At 31.6% G+C, this 26,719-nt stretch overlaps 2 protein-coding genes across 2 annotated transcripts; one reads left to right on the forward strand and one right to left on the reverse strand.

Annotated features, from left to right (window-relative positions):
• Nucleotides 1-819: 819 nt before the first annotated feature.
• On the reverse strand, nucleotides 820-1,832 carry LOC126660810 (uncharacterized). The gene is made up of 2 exons (XM_050354491.2): nucleotides 1,695-1,832; nucleotides 820-1,316 (listed from the first exon to the last, which is right to left on the reverse strand). Exons 1-2 carry the CDS (start codon nucleotides 1,790-1,792, stop codon nucleotides 920-922), a joined length of 495 nt encoding a protein of 164 aa, XP_050210448.1. The 5' UTR covers nucleotides 1,793-1,832; the 3' UTR covers nucleotides 820-919.
• A 14,092-nt stretch (nucleotides 1,833-15,924) lies between these two features.
• Nucleotides 15,925-26,640, forward strand: LOC126661528 (uncharacterized). Its single transcript, XM_050355378.2, has 10 exons — nucleotides 15,925-15,931; nucleotides 16,485-16,702; nucleotides 16,780-16,838; nucleotides 16,896-17,008; nucleotides 18,243-18,329; nucleotides 18,488-18,592; nucleotides 18,690-18,862; nucleotides 18,968-19,041; nucleotides 23,475-23,626; nucleotides 23,773-26,640. Exons 1-10 carry the CDS (start codon nucleotides 15,925-15,927, stop codon nucleotides 26,535-26,537), a joined length of 3,753 nt encoding a protein of 1,250 aa, XP_050211335.1. The 3' UTR covers nucleotides 26,538-26,640.
• Nucleotides 26,641-26,719: the final 79 nt, after the last annotated feature.

Here is a 26,719-nt window from a genome sequence, read left to right on the forward strand (position 1 = left end):
TAATTTCTTTTCAATTTAATATCAAAGTATTTTTTTAATTTGGTTACCAGATTTCCATTGTCAGTCTATTTTTACTCTTTTTTTTTTTTGCATAATTTGACCTAAAAAAAGTCTTTCTTGAATTAAATTATGTATAAATGACAATTTTTTATGAAAATACATGTTGTTTGATTTTTAGGGTGAAAGAACGTAAAGTATGGGGTGAAAAAGTATTAACTTTGATCTTACCTATTTTTGCGTTTATATAATAAGTAATGATGTGGCAATGAGAGTATTCTTAGTGATGTTGCTTTGGTTGGTAGGAGGCCGAGTGTACGTGGCTGACGTATTTTGTTCTGTTTCTCTGTTACGGGATACGCCGGCGTAGCATCAGTATGCCTCTTGTCAGAGGTATTTGTTGTTTGATAGTGTTCCCTGCTAGGATATTAGTGTGTGCTCTCTATTCTGAGAAAACTTATACTCGGCCTATAGTTATATCTCGGCGATGCCTAGTGTATGTGTTGTTACATCTCGGGTGAGAAGTGCACTCGTAAATGTATAATTCGGTTAATTGGCTGTCTTGGTTTGTGACTGTCTTTTGTGCTGGTTGTTGTTTACGTGGACTTTTGACCTAGTCTACTCGGTTTTGGGCTTCGGTCTTGACAGGCTTTGGCCTTGTCTACCCGGTTTTGGGCTTCGGTTTTGACGGGCTTTGGGTCTTTCTATTGGACTTTTGCATTTGTTCCATCTATCTTATTATCAATAATTTAAATAAAATACAATTTATTATCCGGATAAAAAAAAAAAGAACCACCGGTCATCAGATAAGAAGGCACGATAAGACGATTAAAAAGAGTAATTAATATGAAAACGATACAAAGACGAACAAGATTCCAAATCCCCACCCTAGTCTTTAGTTCGGTCTCCGATTGAAACGAACCTATACTTTAAGTGGCGCCGGATTCACCCCTTCTTCGGTACCCTTCCTTTTTCGAACGAGAATCCATACACAAACGCCAATTACAACAACAGATACGATTACAACAGGAGCAAGCCAGTAAACCGTTTTAGAAGATTTCGAGCTTTGGAAATACAGTGTCGAACTCTTGGGACGGGACCCGGAACAGCACTGGACGCATTTCAGGTGTATAGTACTGGAGCAGCAGTAATATTCATAGTGACTTGGCGCTCGTGTCATCGGACACTGTCCATCCATGTACTTTTGAGCTTTACTTAGCGTTAATTCAACAGTGTCGCTCACATCGTTTCCTTTCTTTAGAACCTTGTCCAGTTGGAATAGACATGTTGCTGCAGGTCCCAGATTCTTTTTCGTCATGCTACACATTTAATACATAATATAGTTAAACAGAACACTCAAAAAGCAATGAATTTCATATCTTTACTAATACTCAGATATTCCATAAATTATTATTTAACTAAATGTTGGTGATGTGTAGTTATTATTATGTTCATAGTTTTAATTTGTTAGATCAAATGCATTGTAGCTGTTCCTTTTATAAAATAGCCGACAATGGTTTTTGTTGTCCATTTAAAAATATTTTAGTCTATGAGAAATTTTAAGGTACACCGACGTGGTAGACTCGGTCTACCTTAGAATTTCTCGTATTCTACAGTTACAAATTAAAACATAAAAAACATTTAGAGAAAAAATATGAAAAATCTAGGAACTATAAAATTGATGAATGAAAACTTACGAACTAATACAACTTTCTCCAGCTGCGTTCAGAGAGTAAAGAAGAACAATGAGGCAGCAGAAACTCATCTTAAGGTTAAAACAAGTGTTTGTGGCCATTTCTTTGGATTTGAGAACTTTAGTTGACTGAATTCAACTAATTTACGCACATTTATATACAAGTCGCGTTTTTTTTTTATTGAGACAATTTTGATAGAAAAGTGTCAATTTGCATAATTTTTAAATAAAAAAAATTAAAGACAGACAAAAGAATTTTGGATGAAAGCAACACACTTGTCTTTGAATTTTCCATGACGGCTAACAGTGGATAAGCATGGAAACTACTATGAATTTCATTTTGAGTTGTTTTGAAAATATTTTCGAAATCAAAAACTCTCAGAAATTTAATTGAAATGCTTCGGCCGTTTCCGTAAATAATAAAATTAAACATTTGTAAAAACAATTTAAAAAATCTAAGGAAATAATTTAATTTGTATATAAATATTAATAAAATGTAATATATATAATATTTTATAAATTTTCATATTATAAATATATCCTTATATTTTTATTATGGCTTAATCACTCAAACAACCACCTTTATCCCCTTTTGCACATATATGATGACATAGAAATTTATCCAATTTTATCCTAATTTGCCCTTTTAAATTGACTTCTTTTCACTTATAAAAAAAGTTTGAAATAAACTTTTATTTTTCATATTATAAATAATATTAGGATCAAATTAAAATATAGGTTAAAAACGGAAAATTATTTTAAATTTTTCTTCAAGTGAAAAAAGATCAATTTAATGATTTAGATACAATTGATGAAATTCCTACGTCGGGGTATATTTGGAAAAAGGAGCTAAAGGCGGGAGAATTTTGAGTGATTAGGCTTTTTATTATTTATACATTTACTCATATTTTTAGCCCTTCATTTTTAAAAAATGTCGTTTTACCATGTTCGTTTTATGTCGTTTTCGTGTTTTATTTCTATTTATGTACTATTTAGAGATTGATTGAGTGGTCAGAATAAAATAATTAAAAAGGAAGAACGCTTGCTGGAAAATGGTTAAATTAAATGATTTAGCAACCCTAGCTTAAACTTTTTAAGAATGAGGATTTGATGATGAAAAATAGAAAAGCTTTTGAATTAATTTGATATCACCTATAATATGGTATGAGCAGGGTGTGTGTGTTAACCAATCGCATAGAGAGGGAGCTAGACTAATCAAACTACTTACTCCACGTTGCTCAAACATTGACTTAGGAGTCAATGAAGTTTCTGAATTATTCCCCTTCATTCATCTTTGACTATTTGAAATTTTACGAAGCACCCAGCTGGCTTCCCAATTTTATTTTTGGGTGGAAATGGAACAAAATAGAAATTAGCAACACTAAACAATTCAGACAATTTAAGCCTGCTAAATCGTTTAGCAGAATCTGGTGGTCTCTGCAGCAAATGTTTCTTTTATAGTGTGTTTTACCATACAAGCCGATGAGCATTTTTTTATTCTTTAATTTTTATATGATAATGCATTATTAGTTTATTATACGAATAATATTGCGCAACAGTTGTGTTGTATAATTTTTCTTTTATGGGGTTTCCGTCATTAACCGGGATATTATATTTATAGTATATCCCTGATTACGCTAAATTAATATCATAATTAACCAAAATATTATTTCTCATGCCCATTATAAATATTTTGTGATTTTTATCGATGATTACAGCAGGTTTACATGGATTTATTCTTAGAGCTAAATCTGAAGTTTTTCATGCCTTTAAATTATTTATTGCTCATGTTGAAACACAATACTCCACTTCTATTCATATTCTAAGATCTGATTCAGGGAGTGAATATATCTCCACTGAATTTCAAAATGTTATTCTTACCGAAGGAATCGTGTCTTAATGTTCTTGTCCTTATACTCCACAGCAGAATGGGGTTGCCGAAAGAAAGAATCATCAACTTCTTGACATGGCTCGTGCATTACTGGACTCTTTTTGGTTCCTCCTAAATTCTGAGTCGAAGCCATAACCACAACTGTCTATTTGATTAATCGACTTCCTTCTCATGTTATTAATTTTGAATCTCCTTTTCGTCTCCGCTAAAAACAAGTTTTTCATGCCTTTAAAGTATTTCTTGCTCATATTGAAACACAATACTTCAACAAAATTGACATGTAAACCTGTTGTAATCATCGATAAAGGTTACAGAATATTTATAATAGGCATGAGAAATAATCGATGCAATACCCTAAACGTCACTATGAACGAGTTCAAAAAAAATTAGATGCACGACTGCCTTGAGAAAAAAAAGACAGTGTTCTACTCTTTGCAAGTTTACATGAAGAACAATCAATAGAAATCTTAGAGCATTTAGTTTTATTTCCCAATAAACCAGAATTATACAAATGAGCAAGGATAGTAGAATCAGGATGGCCAAACTTCTTATGCCACTCTATAGGAGTACAAGTAAGGAAAAATAAAGGGGAAGAACAAACTAAACTTTGAGATGACAAGTGCAACGGAAAAAGACGTGCCACTTTAGGCCCCTTCGCTATCATTTGTCCTGATTCCTGCTCCTGCACATAACAACCATCAAACGTAAAGTGAACATCACAATTTTGATCAATTAATTTTCCCACAGAAACCAAATTATGAGACAGTTTTGGGCAAATAAACACATCTTTTATGGAAGAATTTATATCACCAACAGCCATAATAAGCAGATTTTGGCCACTAGCTGTTTGAATCAGAGTAGAACCAACATATGGGCAAATATAAGAGAGCCTCGTCGCAGTATTAGTCATATGATTAGACGCAGCAGAATCCAAAAGCTAGGGACGAGAGGACAAATTTTTACCTTATAGCCCAAAGGCTGAAAGTGCAGACACAATCATTTATTGAACCATTTCTGCTATTAAAGATGGTTGTCCAGCAATAGATGCCATCATTAGAGCGGTACCCAGTGTCATATTATTATCTAGAGAGTTGGCTGAAACTTGTACAGTCTATAGTGCGTGGGAAGTAGGGCGAGGAGGTCGGATGAGACAATTTTTGATAATATGGCCTTCTTTCTTACAATACCTGAAAAATTTGTTAGGACACTGGGGATAAATATGCTCAAACTCTTTGCATGAATAGCACCGAGTCTTGCTTAAATCTCTAGTTCTAGGTTTTCCATGTGTTGCGAAAGCCATGGCCCTTAGAGTAAAAAAAGAGCTTGTTGTATATTGGGTTGAGTAAATAGCCGTTGTTCCTCACGAAAGAGTTCCCCGAAACAAACTTCCAAGGAAGGAAGAAGGTTACAATTCAACAATGAAGATCAGACAAATTCATATTCAGCTTCATCAAGAACTAACTGAGTTGACTATTGAGAGGAATTGTATTAATGGCAGCATGAACATTAGTCGGTACATCCCTTAAAATTAAATCAGAATAGTCAGCCCAAAGGCTTGTGAAGCTAGAGTAATAATTTTGGATGGATAGTGTGATAGATGAGAAATGTCCAGCTCGAACTAAAATTTTTTGGCTAAATTATCTTGATAATAAACACATCTAAGAAATTGTCAGATCGCTTTGGCAGTACGATAAGGACGAAGATGCAATAGAAAAGGGGGTTCCATAGAACCTAAGATCCAAAAGCAAATTTGTGCATCTTGGACAGCCTAAGACATACTAGATCTGTTGTCTTTTGCTGCATCAATAGTCTCAAAAGAATATTAAATCTCTAAATCATTAATATGACTCCATAAATCAAGGTAAGTCTCGAACTGGAACTCACACGCCGTGTAGTTCTTTCTTGTGAAAAGAACGCACTAATTCTCGATGCGGTCCATTGGAGAAGAATTGATCTAAAGAGGAGCTACGAATATCAAGGCTAGAGGGGCTATAAAATTCAAAACATATTCTAAGAGCTAGGAGGCTTTGATACTATGTATGGTTAGTCTCCAATGCTTGAAGTTCTTCCTTCATTGCCTGCTGCCAGCACTCATGCTTGGCAGCTTGAGTGTACCCTGTTGGAATATCAATAGAAGGCAATGTGGCAACAAGAGCAGTAATAGATGAAGATGGAAATCCGACAAACACCCTATTTGTTCGATGCAACGGTGGCTTAGGATCACGTGCAACAAAAGCAGGCAGTGGAACATTGATAGCAGATGGAAAAGTTGTACTTCTTGTAACATACACTTGACCAGACTTAAACCGAGAGAGTGGAAGTGTGGGAGATTTAGTAACAAAAACTGGAAGGATAGCGTATGAAGGAGGAGAAGAAACAGTAGTAGGAAAATAAATTTGATTATCAAAGAAAATAACATTTCTAGATATAAGAATTTTATTGGCAGTTGCATCATGACATAAGAATCCTTTTTTAATGTAATACCCCATATTAGTTAAAGATTTTATTTTCGCACGCGTCTAATTTTTAATAAATTGGGACCTCGAAAATAGTTATTGAATTAACGAGATGAATTTATAAATGTGAAAATATGGTTTGGAATGTGTTTTACCTTAAGTTTGACTTTTGGTAATTTTACGTGTTAAATGTGAATTTTGCGATTTTAAGCTAAAAACCATCAAAATAATTATTTTAATTATTTTTTAAAGGCCCAAAAATATTTATTTCAGCCATAAAATTATGATTTAATGTTTTGAAGTTTTTGGGAAATTTTAGTCCGTTTTGCCCGTAGAGTTTGAATTATTTATTAAAGTGTCATAATGGCAAACTTGTAAATAAATGGACATTAAAAAATTTCCAAATATTTTCTTATGCCTTCTTCTTCATTTCATTTGAATCATATTCACCTCCATTGGAGGAAGCCATTGCCGAACTCTCCCAGCCAAAACACAACCTCCATGTTCTTTCATTTTTCTCACAAAAATTTCTTAACAAAAAACGTTGCAAATCTTTCGTGGATTACTAATCTACAGTTGCATGTAAGATCAAGGTATATCTTCAAACTCAAACTTTTAAATTTATTTACTGATTTTATTTGAGCTTAAAATACATGCTTAGGATTATCAATTATTGTGATTTGATGGTTGTTTATTCGGTTTCGGTAATTGTTTTGCTATTGCTCGGTTTTAATTAATTTTTAAATGTGAGAAATTAAATTAATTTTAATTTCTAGGCTTATATTAAATATTTTGTTAAAATATGTTTTAAAGTGTGATTTTTGGTGATTAAAAATGTTAAAAGTTATGGGTTAATTATTTAAAGTGGGTTTCGGTTTTTAATAATTTTAAAGCTAAAAAATTGTTAAAATACGGGTATTTAAGTCATTTTAAATTTTTGGACAAAAATTATTTATAAAAATTTATAAATTTTATTTGTTGATTATTTATGGAATTAAAGTGAGTAATGCGATGAGTTTTGTGGGATTAATAATTGATTTTGATTATTAATTTTTTATTCGGTTTTAAATTATTAAAACCATGAAAAATAATTATTTTAAAAATAAAGGGCTGCTATTTTAAAAATGGAAAATTAAAAATGTGTTGAAAGTGATTTTTGGTGCTTAAAACGCGTAGAATAAATGTTAGAGCGATTTAGAGCGTTTAGGCGTTTTCCAGCCAAGTAACACCGGAATTGGAGCAGAGAGGACAGAGCAAGGAAGCTCAGTCCCATGCTCATTCGGCAATTGTCACTGCCGAAGTGCAACAGTAGTAGTCGAAGGGGGGCCGAGCCCGGGTGCCAAAATATTTGACGGAAAAATATTTTTGGATTTTAACGTGTGTTATTAAAGTGTGAATTTTCTAAAAATGAGGTTTTAGAAATAAAGTGGATATCGAAAGTGTTAGAATTATAATGGATCATAATTCTATGTTTATTTATTAAATTAAATAAACTAACGTGGATAGAATTTTATCGTATTGAAATACGATGACCCGGAAAGAGATAGTTGGAATCAAAGTTGGATATTTGATGTCACGACCCAAATTATTGAGCCGCGACCGGCGCTAGGGAACGGGAGTGGTAGCTCCGGAACTCGTAGCAAGCCTAAAACCACTGTAAATTTTTCGCGATTAAAACATATTATTATATATAATACATTATCAGAAATCTTCTTTAAATTATATAATTCAATTGTTAAAATATCGTATTCCTTTTCTGAAAACATTCGCGAAACAATTCTTAGAAACCAGGGTCTTACCGAGCGATATCTCATATCCAGCACCGCCCTGTTTCTGATCACAAACATCACCAATTCCACTCACGGCAATTGGTATCAAATTCAAACGGATAAACGCCATCTTTCTAAACAGCTCATTTATAAAATTTATATCAGAGTTCACATTTTAAATACTGTTTGAAATCAAATCATAAATCTTATTTTGACACCTACTGACTACTGCAGCTCTAAGGACTCGTACTTTGTGCAAGTCAGAAGACTTCCAACACAAAGGAGACGGTCTGTCTGATCCGACTTCGATCACCTGAAATTAAAACACTGTGTGGGAGTCAGTATTTTGGGAAATAATGAGTGAGCTTGCAAGTTACTAACGGTATTAATATAAAAATATAACATCGCATCTCAAGAAAACAATAATATAAAATATATAAACAGGTATTTGATCCGTACAAAACTGATATCCTAGCATGCGACACATTTCTCGAATAATCATATATCATTCAACCCAATCGTAAATTTCAAGTTGTGAGTCCAACTCACTGGTGGGTCCAACCCACTAAATACGGGAACTTCCAGACTACACCGTAGCCGAATTCACTCTCGTATCGAATTCATATCATATCATACATATCCAATCGTTTCTCAAATGCAAACACACTAAACTGACTCAATACTGGTGATCACACAGCCTATTGACACCCAATAGGTAGCTAGTTTCTTTGGATCGCATACTAGTTCTCGTATATAGAAATTAATAAAACATATAACATTTTAATCAATTATCTATAATGCGATGCGTGTAAACCGTATATATATCTATATAAAATAACTTTAATCTATAATACACGAAAGTAAAGTGCAACTCACAGTGACCGCTATCCACTCTATAATGTAGTCGATGTGGTGGTAAGACTAGTCCACCTCTAGTGCCCTCACTGCTCGGTCGTACGTCTGATACATATTAATTAACGTTTAATGGTTAGACGTGAACCTCATATTCTTATACGTATAATACTTTAAGTTCTAAGATTTTGTTTTATTCCTAATGTTATTTGTGATCTCGATATTCCTTTATCATAATCACAATATCTCGAACTCTGTTTCTCGTATTCGAAAAACGTATAATATCCTTAACGTTTTTCGTTATCGCTGCTCACGTAAAACGTCGAGCTAAAACTTTATTTTTCGAATTATCGAGGTCCTTAATTGTTTTTAGGGTCTAATATTCAAAAATATTGAAATCCCGTTCAACTAAGGCTAAAAGCCCAATTAGGTCCCTGCGGACCCACTGTGTGCGTTCGCACACTTCAGTGTGCGTCCGCACACCACTAGTGTGCGTTCGCACACTTGCTCAAGTGTGCGTTCGCACACTGCAAGAGTGCGTTTGCACACTTCGGTGTGCGATCGCACACCGAGTGCAGTTCACGCACAGCCCCAGAAAACCTATTTTCCGGGCGTTTCGGCGATTTCCGACCTTCCACATGCATGATAAACACTTACATCTATAACACCCATATTTTACTTTCTTCAAAAACGTCAAAACCGATTCGAAAACGTTAAATTCTTAATTTTTAACTAAAACCACCATAACTTCCAAATTTCAGCAAAATACTCAAACCTTTACCTCAAAACGAAGCTTGGGATCCGTAGAGTATTCAATTCTGAAGAAATCGCCGCGAAAATCACTTGAATCGGACGTCGAACGGCGAAACGGCGGCGAAACGACGGTATCATCGATAATCTCTCAATTTCTCTCGATCCTTCTCTGCCTTTCTAATTCAATTCTTCTTCTTCTTATATTTTGGCTAAAATGCCACTTTGGTCCTTGTTCTTTTTGTTTGTTATCATTTATCTTTTAAACTTTTCTTTCGTACGATTTAGTCCATAACTAAATTGATAAATTCTTAAATTATTACTTTTACGTATTATTTATATCCGATAAATAATACAAAACTCGATATTAACATTTTCCCGTCAAACCTACAAATTTCCATTTTCGATACAAAGTGGCTAAATTACCACTTTGGTCCCTGTACTTTATTTTGGACTTTTCTTAACATTTTTCCCTTCAATTCCAATTCTAACTTTAAACTTGACTTATAATATTAAATCCCGCGCACATAATCCTTTCCAAAACCGACCTACTAAAACTTATTTATCGAAAAACTTTCCGATTTTGCCACTCTGGCAAATCAAAACTGGACACGTGATCCAATTAGATAATTAAATATTTTGGGGTATTACATTTGATTATGTGATTTATTTGGTTGAATCGGTCTAGAGTATATCCTAGAATTTAGAGTTAATACATTTATTAATGTTTAATCTCTAAATTAGATCCCGCGAATTTTGTCGCGGATACCGGCGAGCAAAGGCTTTGAATTTCGCGGGGAAAATATTTTAAATTTGAATAAGCGAGTACTGAGAGTGTGTTTACAACTTATGCTGCTAAATATTAGTATTAAAAATATTTACGAACTGCTTTACATGATTTACAAATGCTTTATTTGTTTTGAGTTTATATCGCATGAACTTAAATATATAGTTTTGAAACCGGTTTAGATTTATTGAAACATGCTTACTGTTGGGCAGCAATAGTGCTGTGTGATCACCGGTATTGCATTTTAGAATAGGTTTGCATGAAAAAGTGTTGTGTGAATCCAGAGGACGGTCTGGAGGTCTATGGCGACGGCCTAGACAGAAAAGTGGCCAGATCTTCAGAGGCAACGGGAAACATACGACCAAAGGCTAGTAAAGAGATACTGCCGAGATCTGAGTGGTTAAAACCTTTTAAAAAGGTGAAAAGGCGACAGTAATAAATTTACGGCCTAAAAAGATTAACCCATATAAAGTGGATAAAGTGGAATATTTATGTTCTTATTTTGAAAGCATATAGGAACATGAATCATGGTTTAGGGTTTCATTTGAATCGGTAATCTGGATGCATTAGCTTTCATATTAATGTTTATTAGTACATGTTGTACACATTCACTCAGTTTTTATTACTAACCCCGTTGAATATATAATTTTTACAGGCGAGTAGTTTGAAGTGTGGATTTCCCAGTTTCTTGTTCCGGAAATCCCTATCTTGAATAAAGTGAGATGACCTTTTCCTTATTATGTCTAGAGTTGCAGTAGTTATGGGATGGAACAATGGTACCCTAGTAGTCGTCGGACCTATTTATGCTTTATTTTTTATTATAACTAGAACTCTGATATATTATAAAGTGTGTATGTTGTGCGAAAGTCCGAGCGACTGCACAAGAATAAAAGTGACGAACGTGTTTGCATAATAAAATGCAATATTAACCATAATGAAATGGTTTGCATAATGAAATGCAGTATTAAGCATAATGAAATGGTTTGCATAATGAAATGCAGTATATATCATAATGAAATGTTTATGAAACAGGGATGCAATAATTAAAGAGAAAATTATTTGCAAAGTTTCATTATGATTTTTATCGAAACGTTTTAAACAGAGTTTTCAAAATGTTCGAAAATGTGTTTCGACTTCCGCAAAAAATTTAAAGTGATTTTAAAGTGTTTTTAAAGGCTTACTACGGGTTTCGGAGCAACCATTCCCATTCTCTAGCACTGGTCTCGATGCCGAGAATCGGATCGTGACAATTAAGAACATATAGCCAAGGAATGCACAACGTGCAAATTGGGCAGATAATTTGTGACGCCCAGAAGGAGGTAAATGAACAAAACAAACACACCTGAAACTGTGAAGAGTACTATAAGGAGGATGTTTTTAGCGGAGACGAAAATAAGGAGAATCAAGATTAATAACATGAGAAGGAAGTCGATTAATCAAATAGCCAGCTGTGGTTATGGCTTCAACCCAAAATTTAGGAGGAATCAAAGAGTCCAGTAGTAATGCACGAGCCATGTCAAGAAGTTGACGATTCTTTCTTTTGGCAACCCCATTCTGCTGTGGGGGTGTAAGGACAAGAACTTTGAGACATAATTCCTTTAGTAAGAAGAAAATATTGAAACTCAGTGGAGATATATACACCCCCTAAATCAGATCTTAGCGTATAAAAATCATCTTTAAAACATATTAATATATATAATACTACTTTTTGATATTACATTAATAATTTTGTGATTTTATGGAATTATATTTTGTTATTTCTACATTTTTGGTGTGTGTAGTTGTGTTTTTGTTTTGTTTTTTTTTTTAATTTTATAGCACTATTTGTTGATGATAATGTTGATTACTGAACTATCATAATGTTACAATGTTGATATTGCGTTAATCATAAGTTGATATTTAATTGATTTTAGAATTGGCGATGAAAACGATATTCTACATGTAATAAACTAAAAAAATAAAATAAAATTGAAACAAGATAATAATACATCAATTTTTGGTTGATCTCAAGTTAATCTTTGTTGATTTTAGTTTGATATTTGGTTGATTTTAATTTAACTTTTGGGTTTCTTTATTTGATCTTTAGTTAACCTTAAAATTGATAAAAAAGAAATATTGTACCTGAAAAAGAAATTAAAATTTAATATATGATAAATAACAAATGCGTATTAATTTATGAACAAGAAAAAAAGATCAAAAAAGAGAATTAATATAAAAAGATATTCAAAAATTTAAATTATCGAATTTATTACATGATGTTGATTTTTGGTTGATGTTGGGTTGATTTTGTGTTGATCTTAAAATTGATGAAAAAATCAAAAAAATTAAAAAAAAATTAAAAATTAAATATACAATACATATTAAGTGTAAAAATATAATGGTAGATTTTTCAAAAATAAATAATCAAAAAATTATTAAAATATAGAAATTAGTTTAAAAACAAAATTTAAAAAAATTTAGCTAAAAAAGAAATAAATTTAATATACGATTTAAATTTTTTAAAAAGATAACAAAAAAATATATGGTAAGAAAAACTGTAAACTCCATTAAAAACCAAAATGACTTAAGTGGCAATATGCCCCCTAAACTTGTAAATAATGGTAATTAACACATAAATTAACTTTGTGGGCAAATTAGCACACGAATTTGGTGATTATGGGCGATTTGCCCCATTTTGACAATTTACCCCCTCAATTTGTAAGTTAATTTTCTCTTAAATTGGCAACTGTCCCCCTAAACTTGTAAATAAATTTGTCAAAATAGGCTAATTGCCCATAATCACCAATTTAGTGTATTGATTTGCTAACAAAATTAATTTATGTGTTAAGTCTCATTGCTTACAAGTTGAAGGGGTAAATTGTTACTCAAGTCAAACCAAAATAGAAAGCAGCCATCACCCACATGCTCTTGTCAATCACTACTTACTTTCCTTTTCTTTCACTTTGTTCTCATCTTTGGATGGTTCACATCAACCAAACATCCGTACTCAAACTTTTTGATACACCACATACCACAATTCATTGAACTTTATCAAAATTTTAAAATTGATTTGGTTTGGTCCAGTTTTTTTTATGAAAATGAAACTTTCATATTTAGTTTTTGATTTGGTTCGAAAAACCGAATAATAAATTTTAATTTTTTTTTCAAAAAAGTAAAATAAATATATTTATTTATATTTTTTTATCTTTATTCATTGATTAGATTTAACATATAAGCTAATAAAAAAAATTAATAGATAAAATGTGCTAAAAACATATATAAAATATTATTGGTCAATTAATTTTAAAAAAAATAATTAAAAAAATATGCTTTTAAACCAAACCGAGACTGAATTTTTTCGGTTTGGTTTAATATGGTCTAAGCCTATCTTTGGTTTTGGTTCGATTTTAATTTCTTATCCAATTTCGGTTTTGGTTTTTTCAATTCGATCACTAAAACTGACAGAACCAACCGCTTGCAAAGCGATATATATATATATATATATATATATATATATATATATAGGTTGGATAATATTTTATTGAAGATGAAGACAAAACTGCTGCCTATGAAATTAGAAGAATCAACAATAATATTTAAATAGCAACTAGTCCAAAAAAAAACGAGTTTCATTTTGCAAAACCTGTGAAGCAAAACCATTGAATCAATTTTCTCCGAAAAACTGGAACTGTGTGCTCAGCTGTGCGCTTGTTTTGCTTTCTGACAATTTGATATTTTTAATTATCATGCGAGTAAGAGAATCAATTTCAGCTTTCAGAATGGCTTGGCAAACGTGGTCTTTAATCAATTTCTTGTTCAAATCTATAATAAATAATTATATAAAACAAAATCTATAACAAATGTTTATTAAGCTAATTTATCATTTACCATCAATTTATTTTATATTACAATTTGTTTATTAAGTTAAGGTTTTGCATGACATAAGTCCTTTATTTATGCCATATAGACCTTTAGCAATAGTCATTTTTATTGAATCATCCAACCCGAATAATTTATTATCTTCAGATTGTGAAGTATAAGATATATGAATCGACAGGGTTGCAACTATTCAATGCGGCATTTTATTTAAATTTTATTTAGGGGAAACTACAAAAAAAAACCCAACCTTTCATGTAAAGGATAAGTTAAACTCTAAGGTAAAATTTGCTACAAAACAAATCCTAACCTTTCAAAAAGTTCCAAAACAAACCTTCCATCTCTAACGGTGTTAAATAAATAAAGAAAAAAGGCTAATTTGGTTCCTAAACTTTAAAAATTGACTAAACAATTAAAAATCTTATTATTTTTACAAATAAGCCTCATATTTAAAAAAATAATAATTAAAAGTAATTTTTTTTTAAAAATAAAGTGAAATTATTTGATTCATATAATAAAAAATGAAACATAAAACCATATTTTTTTATATATTTTAATTATATAATTAACTTAAATACATAATTTTAAGGCACAAAGTTATTCTATATTCAAAAAATGAATCAATAAATATGCATATAATTATTATTATACAACAATAAAAAAATTAATATAATTATTTTTGTAGATTTAAAATATGTGATATTAGTGATAAGAATTTCTAAAATTTTATAAATTTATAAACAAATTATATATATAAAAAATAAGTACCTAATTGACATCGAAGCTAATTAATTTCAAATATTTTTCGTATACCTAATTCTCATTTGTATACCCTTATAATCATTATTTAAAAAAAAAATCAAATTAATCAGTCGAAGCGATCATTATTACTTTTTAATATGTTTTATATTTGTACAAAAATTTGACCTAATTTCATTTATGTATAATTAATTTAATAGATATAGTTTAAAACTTATTTTTTACAGAATAATATTAAAATAATGAAAATAATGATATAATTAATCTTTTCGTTGTTATTTTTTTATATATATAATCGATTCACAAATTTATTAAATTGTACATATTTTCATCATCATCTTCATCAATTTTAAGTATTTTGAATTTAAAAAAAATTAATTGTAGATTATTTTTCATTGTTGTATATAATAATATTTATTCAATTATTTATTGAATACTAGTCTCGCTTTGCGTGCTACGCACGTGGCTCGTAATGTGACTCGTCAATTTATGTATTATTATTATTATTATTTTGAAACAAAATTAAAAAAATCAAATTAAGTTTTTTTTAGTTTTACACATAACTAACAAAGATTTGGATAATATTAATTGGGCTGCTAGTGTAGTCAAACCAAAAGATTGATATTCCTATTAATTTGGAAAAGATTAGCTATTTTTTATACTCAATTTGTATTCCTCTGTCATGATACAATTTTATTTTAACTAAGACTCTAATTATAATAATTTTTTAGTAATTAATTAAATAACGAATTTGTTAATGACTATAAAACCGTTATTTAATATAAATTAAAAAGGGTTATTCCGTAAATTTGTATGTCCCCCCCATCCGTACTTTTATATATAGTATAGATATGATATATATCACATGCTTCAAAATTATGTATTTAAGTTAATTATAAAATTAAAATATAGAAAAAAATATTTTAAATTGTTTATTATATGAATAAAATAATTTTTACTTTATTTTTTAAAAATTATAAAATAAAATTTATTTATTTTAAAAAAAAATCGGACTTATTTGTAAAAAAATAATAAGAGTTTTAATTGTTTTGTCAATTTTTAAAGTTTAGGAACCAATTTGGCCATTTTTCTTTATTTATTTAAAACCATCAGAAATGGAGGGTTTGTTTTGGAATTTTTTGAAAGTCTAGGGTTTATTTTGTACCAAATTTTACCATAGGGTTTAACTTGTCCTTTACATGAAAGGTTGGGATTCTTTTTGTAGTTTCCTCTTTTATTTATACTAGTGTCGCTTTACGTGTTCACACGTGGCTCGTAGTGTGACTCGTCAAAATATTAGATTTATGTTTAGTTAATTATTAGTTTTATAATTATAAATTGTATTTAAATATAGAATATCAAATAATTATCGAAATAGTAGTTAATTAGGAGTAGTCTATCTTATTTAATAAAGAATATAATATCAAATAATAATTAAATTAGTAATTTTTAAAAAATAATTTGTCTTAATTAGAATTCTATATGATTAAATAACTAAACGGGAAAAGGTGCAAAAATGACACTCATATATACTCCATATCTATTGTTGGCAGCTCATGTATTTTGAATTTCAAATATAACCTTAACATCTTAAAAAAGTATCAAAAAAGCACACTACATTAACAGTGTTACATAGTTGGTGTTAATTTGGTGATGTGGCAATATATTTGGACAGATAAACAATTGATATATCTGAAACAGAATTTCCTTATGGATCTTGACAGTGATGAAGATTACACAATTGACATCGACGTGCTGGAGGAATCGCCAAAGGATAAACAGAATTTCCTTAGAGAAAACCCCTTGTATCTCAAGGGAGCGTGTCGGAAACTTACTTCAATTGCAAACGAGGCCAACTTAACATTAGAGCTAGGATTTGCGGCAACAAGAGCTGTTAAATTACGATTAGCCAATTTTCATTTTCAATTTTGACTATATATGGATTTTGATTGTATTTTTATACTTAAAAGCTTATACTGGGTCTGATAGCTTATAGGTTGGTTTGCAAATTCATGTTGCTGTTTGGAAGGTTGGTCTTGAGTTTAATCTTTTTGTCGGGAATGGACTAATTGCCATGTATGGGAAGTGCAAGTGTGTGGACCAAGTGTAGAGATGTAGTTTCTTGGAATTCTATGCTTGCTGGATATGCACTGAACGAACGGATTGATGATGCTCTAAAGATTTGTAGAGAAATGGAAGGTCTAAATTTTAGACTTGATAATTGCAATCTAGGGTTTTGAATTTTAGAGAAAGGAATTTGGAGATTTTTAGAAAGAAAATGAAGAAGGGAATGAAAAAAGTTAACTGGTGGTGTCAGATTTATTACTTGCTTATCTGGCCAAATATATCGCCACATCACCAAGTTAACAGCAACTATGTAACACCGTCAATTTGGTGTGTATTTTTGATACTTTTTTAAGACGTCAGGGTCATATTTGAGATCCAAAATACATGAGGTGTCAACAAGAAATGCGGGATATACATGAGGGTTATTTTTGCACCTTTTCCCTAACTAAAATAACAGTTATTAACCAATAAGCTATAGTTCAAATGGTATAAGCGCTAAGCAGCAAACTGCTAGGTCGTGGGTTCGATTCCTCCCACAAGCGCTCCCCCCTCCCCAAATTATCAAAAAAAAAAATAACAGTTATTAAATATTAAAGTATTTTAGTTAGTACTCTAGACAATTATCTTGACATAATATTATAAGTAGTTTATTTTAGTTAGTATTCTAACTCTAATTGACTCTAATAATTATCTCAATAGTTTTTTTAATTAATAGTTATATTTTATAAAGTAAAAAGGACATTAACATAAATGTGTTTGTCCCCCATCCTTCTTCATGCTTTTATATACAGTACAGATATAGATGTCGTTTATCATGTAAAGTTTGGAGTCGCCACTCTATATGAGGAAGATTCAAAAAGCCAACCTAATCTCTTATAAGATTCAAAATCCGATATGGAAGACCACTAATATACTTGATGACAACATAAGTCGGAAGCTAGACTGTTGAATATGTTATCATTTTGTACCCCATGCAATTTGACGTATGTTTATGATATGTGGCGTATGAACTATCAAATTTCCAACGTGATATATGTTGGTTTTTACTTCTTTGTTGTATGTGATATTTTGTCGGATTATAATTTTTATCTTTGTGTGGTATGACATTGGTAGGATTATTCCTAAAATTCTAATTAGTTTAAGACTTTAATTTATCCTAATATGTGTTAGATATTAGTCATGTCATTATTGGTCTTTGTGTTGGAAAAAAAGTCTAAATCCAATTACAATTATAACTTCTTATTACTTTAGACCTAATTTGGACTCTATAAATACACAATCTTCGTGGTTTGTAGAATTTAAGAGTGTGAGGCAGATTAGTACGAATAAAGCATTATTTGGGTTTATTGTTGGGTTTGGGCATTAGAAAAATCTCTACCGTTCTTTTGTATTCTTCATCTATTAGTGAATAAAACGCGTTTCTTTGCCCGTAGAGTTGTCATTGACGAACCACGTAAATCTTGTGTTTGTTTTTAGTTAAATGACTCTATGTCACAAGTTCAGGGGCGCGTAGACCCTTTCCTCTATAATAATAAAATCTATAAAAATAATTGTTTTGTATTGACATAAAGAGGCGTTGACTTGATTAACCGTCTTCTTCTTCTTCATAAGGTGATAGAGTGGAGACTACATTAAAATGTTTGCTCATTGTTTTTGAAGCTCTATCAAGATCCTGTAAACATCCCAAAATGCATTCTTCTTCTTCATCATCATTTGGTAAACACAATGTTTTTATTAGCTTCATAGGTGAAGACACTCGCCATAACTTTACAAGCCACCTCTTCACTACCTTAACTAGAAATGAAAATCTCAGCGTTAATTGACAACAATCTCGTTAGAGGCGAAGAGATTTCACCGTCGCTTGTCAAAGCCATTGAACATTCCAAGATTTCAATAGTTGTTCTTTCAGAAAACTATGCATCTTTTGATTGGTGTTTGGATGAGCTTGTAAAGATTCTTGATTGCTTGAGATTTAACAGGCAAATGGTAATACCCGTTTTATACAAAGTTGACCCTGCTGATGTTTGTGATCAGACTAGTAGTTTTAGATAAGCATTTTTGAAGCATGAAGAGTATTTGATGGTGAGTCAGCTTAAAGTGCAGAGCTGGAGATCTGCCTTGACGGAGGTTGCTAATCTTGCCGGCTGGGATTCATCGGTCACCTGGTAACATTTCATTTTATAGGAAAAAGGGTCATTTATACCCTTAAAATTTGGCTATATGATTAAGTAAGTTTTTAAAGTCCCGAAAGTTTCAAATAAATGTCTTAAAAAATGGACAACCAGGCCCCCGGTGTTCTCATTTATACGTCAAAATCGTTTAGTTATTCATTTTTAAAACGTTGAGAGCATATTGGTATTTCCTTTTGGTATATGCCTTAATTTTTTTTTTGGTTTTGACAAAGGGGGAGATATTTGCCTTTCTAAATTTTTACATATCTCTCAAAAATTGCAAATCTCACTTTAATGCCTATGTTTTTAAAATCACATTTACTTTATGCTTTTTCATTATCGCTTCTATATTGAGTGTATAAAGTGAGGGGAAGCCAAAATTCATTTGAACTCCCACAAATTTAGCCATTTGAGCAAATTGATTGTAAAAATTAAAACGGGGGAGATTATAGTACCAAGTCCTTTTTTATCCCTAATTTTGAGTTTAACAATCAATTTAAAGCTTCTAATCATGTATATTAGTATATAAGAATCTATAGGAACAATCGCTGATCGATTTAGAGCTTTCTAGCAAGAATTGAAAAATCGCATTTTCGACAAGTTACAGTAGATTTTTGCGCCCGCTACACTCTTAGAATCGTGGGCGCTACAGTTCAATTGCGGGCGTGATAGGCATCACGGGCGCGCCATTTGTGCTGACTAAACCCCTTAGGATTTTAACTTGGATCGAGGGCGTTAAATTACAGGCGCGACACATATGACCGTTGGAGCCCCAATGGCTATTTTTGAGCACCCCATTGAGGTGCTGTCACTTGGCTCAAGCTAATTGGAGGATTCCATTAGAAGCAAATGACGCGGGCGCGACATACCTATGACGGCCGCGACCTGTTTGTTTCCAGCAAAGTGTTTGGCATCTCTTTAGATGATTTTGAGAAGAGTTGTTAGAGGTTATAAATACCCCAAAACCACCACATTTATGTGATTAGACATTCTAAAAAACAGCAACAACTACAAACATTCAATTAAACTCTTACTTCATTTATTGTGCATCAATTATTTGACTGCTTTTCTTTATTATTGATAATTAATACTTTGGTTTATCATTCAGTGTTTGTGGTTATGATTAGCCTTGAAAAATCACTTAGTGAGTTTGTGTTTAACTCTGAAAAAACACTCTTTGTAATTAGTTAGATGTTAAACTTAAAACACACCCCCATTAGTGTAGTTATACAAATCTCAATCTTTGATTGAGTATTTGAGTAGAATCAGTTTATGATTCAAACCACTCTAAATATCTCGTGTTTTTCTTTTATCTTTAAAACTCCTAAATTAAACACTAATCCACTTTTAATTTTTTAAAATAACCTTATCCCCCTCCCCCCCCCTCCCCTCCTCCCCTCCTCCCCTCCCCTCCTAAGATAGTATTTGAGATTTCACAAATTATTATTCATTTAATGATTAAATATTAATTTTTTTTATGGTTATAGTATTTTATATATTTTTTTAGTTTAATTATTAATCATTATGTGTTTAAAAAAAAAATTATTAACCGAAGATTCATACGTGCAACCAAATTTTACTTTTAATTTATCAAAAATGTTACATTGTATGTATAATTTAATTTAAAGATTTATTGTAAAATAAAGTTATATAATTATGTTTTAAAAAATAGCAAAAGATCAATTGGCACGTGATAAATTATGGCCGTCACATATATATTTTGGCTAAAAAAACTTTTGTTGATATAATATCAAAATTTAGTAATTAAAATAAAATAAATCAAGATTTTATCATTAAAATTCAAGAAAAAAAGTGATTACATTAAATCACCACATTCAGACCGTGTTTATTTTATCGCAATCTTTAAAAATTGTCACATAAAATTTTCACCTTTCAAAAAAAAAACTCAAATCTGTCATTGGTTTAAATCCGGCAGATTTCAAATGAAATTATGTTATAGATTTTAAAAAAAAATCAAAGGTCGTGAAAAAAATTAAAAAGAGAAAATTTTCTAAAATACCTTTTTTTTAAAACATAATTATCTTAACACCTTTTTTTAACTTATTTACATGTGATACCCTTTTTTTTTTACCTAAGTTACCTGTTTTAGAGTTTTAATTTCAAATTTTTATTTTTATTTTTTTACATTTTATGTCTTTTTATAGATTTTTTTTATATCTTTCAATTTTCTATTGCTGTTTCTTATATTGTTTTTATTTTATGTTTTTTTAGTGTAAATACACTATAAAAACATAAATCAATTTTATTATGTACGAAATCAGTAGCAAAAACATCATAAAAGCATAAATCAATTCGTTGTGTACGAAATCAGTAGCAAAAACACCAAAAAAACACCATAAAAATATAAATCAATTCGTTGTGTACAAAATCAATAGCATCAAAATAAGAGAATGAACAATCGAATAATTATATTAACAATAGAACAATTATATTAACAAGAGATCAATAAATCTATAATAAGTTGCGTACAAAAAATCTAAATTATCACAACAAATCTAAAAAATTCTAAAAACGACGTCGAGAAATCTATCAGAAGAAACGCGACGACGAAAAAATCAGCAAAAAAACATGACGACGAGAAATAAATTTATGGTTTAACTTTTTTTTTCATCCCCTCTCTTCCCTTTTCTTTTAATTACCTTTCATTCCCTTTATTATCTTGTATCCATGCAAAGCATAAATGTGGTAATTTAATTGGCTTAATACATTATTTGGCCCATAAACTATACACTTCCATTTTCTGAGACTCCTAAACTAATTTTGTATTCTTTTAGATCTTTTAACTGTTTTTTTGTTTTATTTAACCTTTTAACTGCAACTTTTCTGCCGATCTGACCTTATTCGTCCAACGTGGCAAAAGCGCATGTTTTGAAAACGCTTTAAAGCGCGTGAGGAATAATTAAAATGAATAAATTGTTTTATTTAACCCCTGAACTATAATATTTTTTCTCTTTGACCCCTAAACTATTTTATTTTTCTAATTTTTACCTATTTAACCTCATTGAAAATACAATTATTTAATTTTCAACTATTTTATGTCTAGCATGAATGATTAGAAACATATAAATGAATTTATGTACAAACACATATAATTTTTTTTAAAAAATAAATTTATTTAAATTTTAATAATATTTTATAATTTGTTAACGACAATAGAAATAAAAAAAATAGAAAAATAAAAAATATTGAAATTTAGTCAAATAATTATATGATATAAGTTCTTGTATATGTAAATATTTGTTTACATTTCAATAATGATAAAGGGAGTTTTTTTTAATGATATTATAAAATATTTAAATTATTATAATGTAATGATATTAAATAAAGACTTAATTGTTTAAAAAATTATAATTTTTAATATGTTTTACGAATTTTTAATTTTAAATTTTTTAATATACCAGCTTTTAATTTATTGCAATTTTAAAATTTTCAAATCAATTCCGAATTTTTCAAATTTTTGTTAAAATTTAAAAACACGCTAAATTTTATGATTTTTAAAGTAATTAAACCTTAAATGATTTTTTGAAATAATATATAAAGTATATCACTTTTTATTTTAAATAAAAAAATATATTTAGGCTTAATATATTTTTTGACCCCTAAGCTTCACCGTTTCGCTCCCTATGACCTCTAAACTATTTTAGTGGATCAATTGGACCTTTTAACTATTTTTTTTGTTCTATTTAACCTCATGTCAGCAAAGCCATGTCAGCAATTTTATACACGTCAGCGCGCGTTGTGTGCACGTTTCGAATGAGGGGTCAAATAGAAAAAAAAAGAGGTTTAATAGAATACAAAATTAGTTTAGAGGTCGTAGAGAATAAAATGGTATAGTTTAGGGGTCAAATGATGTACTAAGTCTAATAATTCTTATAATAATTTTCTATTATAGCTAGTACTCCCTCCGTCCCATTTTATTTGTCCACTATACTATATTTAGATGTCTCAAAATGATTGTCAAAATTGTATTATATACACATATTTTCCTCTTTTACCCTTAATATTAATGGATATTATTCTTATATTTATGTTGGCATTTAATGTTATTTATTGTATTGACTATTTTTTTAATATAGTAATTTTAAATTAATTTAAGAACCAAAAAAAGGTATAAAAAAATTTGTTAATATTTATTATTTTTTTAATATATGTGAAAATAAATGTGGACAAACAAAATGGGACGGAAGGAGTATCATTATCTGTTATCCTAGTCTAGTAAGTAAAATTTGGCCGGATTTTAATAGGTAAAATTTGGCCGGATTTTATAAGTTTAGTATGGGATTGAATTGAACAAAAAAAAACAAATTGTTTGGCTATGAGTATCAAATATCAAGAATGTAAATTCGAGCAGTTTCATTTTAAACAACAATTCTTATGTTATCCCATGATTGATTTTTAAGAGACAGCCAACAGCTAGAAAAGAATCAGAGGGTTTTTGACACTTTTGTGTCTAGGAGGCACAAAAATTCCATTTTTGTGCCTCCTACCACCGGCCCGCTATCTCAGATAGCGGGCTGCACTAATTTTGTACCAGCCCGCCATATGAGATGGCGGGCTGGTAGCTAATTACGGGGATTAACTTAATCCCCGTAATTAGCACCAGCCCGCCATCTCATATGGCGGGCTGGTACTGATCCCCAATCATTGGGGATCAGCCCAATGATTGGGGAGAGAGTAATTTACTCTCTCCCCAATCATTTGAAGCTGATTTGGCAGCTAAGGCACTAGGTGGACTCTTGCGAGGTAAACCTCATTCTAATGTTTGGATTGAAGTGTTGAGAAGTAAGATCTGGGATTTACCAGACAGTGGTATTCTTCCAGCCCTAAGGTTAAGTTATCATCATCTTCCTTCCCACTTGAAACGATGCTTTGCGCATTGTGCTGTACTTCCTAAGGGTTCCAATTTTGAATGGCTTGACTTGGTTCTTTTATGGATGGCTGAAGGCCTCTTGCAGCAGTCAAACACAAAGAAGAAAATGGAAGACATAGGGCTGGAATATTTCAATGAGTTACTTTCGAGATCTTTTTTTGAAGAGTCCACTGATGGATCGTTTGTAATGCATGATCTAATTAGTGATTTGGCTCATATTGTAGCTGGTGAAACTTGTCTTGAATCAGTTGATGATTTGGGATGCAGTCAATGGCGTGCAGATTATGATAAGTTTCGGCATTTAACACACATGTACTGGACAGAGGAGACCTCAAAAAACTTAGAAGTTCTGTGCAAATTAAAGCATTTGAGAACAATGGTAGTCAGGTATGATTGGAATTGTGGATTTACTGATGTGGTGTTAAACACTTTGATACCGGAACTAAAGTGCTTGAGAGTCCTAAGTCTAGATGGTGCTTACATTACCCAATTGCCAAATTCAGTTTGTCAGCTGAAGCACTTGCGATATTTGTGCTTGTCTCTTACGTGCATCAAGCAGCTACCTGGATCAGTAGGTGAACTTCTCCATTTACAAACGCTAATTTTGAATGAATGCAAGGACCTGATAGCATTGCCTCAAGGGATCAAGAACTTAATTAATCTTCGTTATCTCAGCCTTGCTTTGACACCCAGCTTGCAAGATATGCCAGCAGGGTTGGGTAATTTAGGTAATCTGCATCAACTGTCCAAGTTTATTGTTTCAAAATGTGACGGTCTCAGGTTACACGAGTTGAAAAACTTGTCAGAACTTCAGGGGCGACTTATAATACAAGGGCTTCATTACGTTATGGACATCGAAGATGCAAAAGCAGCCAATCTGAAGGATAAACATGGCCTTAATACATTAAAGATGGAATGGAGTTATAACTTCAATGATTCACGAAATGAGAGGAATGAAACTTTTGTTCTTGACGCGCTGCAGCCTCCAAAGAATCTGGAAATGCTCACAATTGCATTCTTCGGCGGTTCAAGATTCCCTATATGGCTTGGGGATCACTCGTATCTGAAGCTAGTGCAGCTGGATCTTGGCTGTTGTAGAAATAGCACGTCATTGCCATCACTTGGTCGGCTACCACTTCTGCGAATATTGTCCATAGAAGGTGCAGAAAGAGTAAGAACTGTAGGTGCGGAATTTTATGGGCATGATTTGCCCTCTTTGAAGCCTTTTCAATCTCTTGAAATTCTCCGATTTAAGGACATGCTGAACTGGGAGCACTGGGCTTGTAGTGAAATAAACTTTCCTTGCCTTGTTCAGTTTGAGCTGGAGAATTGTCCCAAATTGATCGGAGAATTGCCTCAACGGCTCCCATCCCTCCAACATCTTCATATTGTTGCATGTCCAATGTTGAAAGATTCACTTCGAAGTCTATCATCTCTTCATACTTTATATACAGAATATTGCAATCAGGCTATTCTTGGAAGAGTGATTAGCTTCTGCTCTCTCACCTCGTTGCAGCTGTCTAGAATAGCAGGCCTTGCTTGCCTAAATAAAAGTCTTATGCAGGCAGTGACAGTACTTGAGGTTCTAAAGGTAGAAGATTGTAGTGAACTTTCAGTTCTGTGGGAAGATGGAGCTGATGTCCAAATGTTGGCTTCTTTGAAACGTCTAGTAGTATGTAAATGCCCAAACCTTGTATCTTTTGCCACAGGTCATCAGGGCATGCCTTGCAATCTCGAGTTTTTGGCTCTAGAAGAGTGCAATAACCTGAAAACTTTGCCAACTGATCTACACAGCATTACAGCTCTTGGAGATTTGAGAATAAAATGCTGCCCAAAGCTTAAATTTCCAGCAACTGGCTTGCCGAACACTCTGACATACCTTCGTTTTGGAGATTTGCATGAAGAGGATGAAGATCAATTTCTAATGGGCAGAGAAGAACTATATAAAACAAGTGATATAGCTTATGATACTTTTGCAGTAGGTACATACCAACCATCTATGAATGAGGGGAAGATGCGTATATGTATTTCAGATTTCCGGCAAGTGGAGTCACTCCTACCGAGCATTGCTTGCAACAATATCAAACACATTTTTGTTCGCGCCTGCCTAACTATGAAATGCTTAGGAGAGTTCAAGCACAATCTCATTCATCTTAGAGGACTCACTATAGCTGGTTGTGTTACAAAACAAAGGCCTACCGCATTGTCAGAGTGGGGACTATCTAGTCTCACTTTTCTTCAGCGCCTTGACATTACTGGCGTACCAATGGTTTCGTTTCCTGATGATGATGGCCACCTGCTTCCCACATCCTTGAAGCATGTTTCTATCAGTTGCATCAACAATTTGAAATCCATATCAAAAGGGATTCTAAATCTCACCTCCATTGAGCATTTACAAATCTCTCACTGCTATAAACTTTCATCCCTACCAAAGGAGGGCTTACCAGTTTCACTTCAAAGACTGGATATCTCATACTGCAGCTACTTGGATCAACAGTGTGAAAGCGAAAAAGGAGTCTACTGGTCCATCATTTCAAACATTCCAGAACGGCATATAGTTAATTCTCACAATGATCCTAATGCACGTGGGATTCAATAAACAAGCATCTTTTGTTGTTACAGTTGTTAGATATAATAAACAGACTCCTATAGTTGTTAGATATAATAACTCTTTAAGCTGACCGTGCCATTTTATTTCCAAATGAGTTCCTAAAAGTAATCTGCTGATAATGATTGTTAAGGATTTTACTGCATTCAGTGTGGAATTATTTAATGTATTTT

Source organism: Mercurialis annua, linkage group LG8, assembly GCF_937616625.2.
Source record: "Mercurialis annua linkage group LG8, ddMerAnnu1.2, whole genome shotgun sequence".
Lineage (NCBI taxonomy): Eukaryota > Viridiplantae > Streptophyta > Magnoliopsida > Malpighiales > Euphorbiaceae > Mercurialis > Mercurialis annua.

Excerpts from the sequence above, each read along its gene's own strand:
- LOC126660810 (XM_050354491.2), bottom strand. The coding sequence starts at position 1,792 with ATGGCCACAAACACTTGTTTTAACCTTAAGATGAGTTTCTGCTGCCTC. Across the intron at positions 1,317-1,694 it reads GGAGAAAGTTGTATTAGTTC|CATGACGAAAAAGAATCTGG; the intron begins GTAAGTTTTCAT and ends TTAAATGTGTAG.
- LOC126661528 (XM_050355378.2), top strand. Across the intron at positions 17,009-18,242 it reads GATTTGTAGAGAAATGGAAG|AAAAATCTCTACCGTTCTTT; the intron begins GTCTAAATTTTA and ends TTTGGGCATTAG. Across the intron at positions 18,593-18,689 it reads TTCTTCTTCATCATCATTTG|CGTTAATTGACAACAATCTC; the intron begins GTAAACACAATG and ends TGAAAATCTCAG.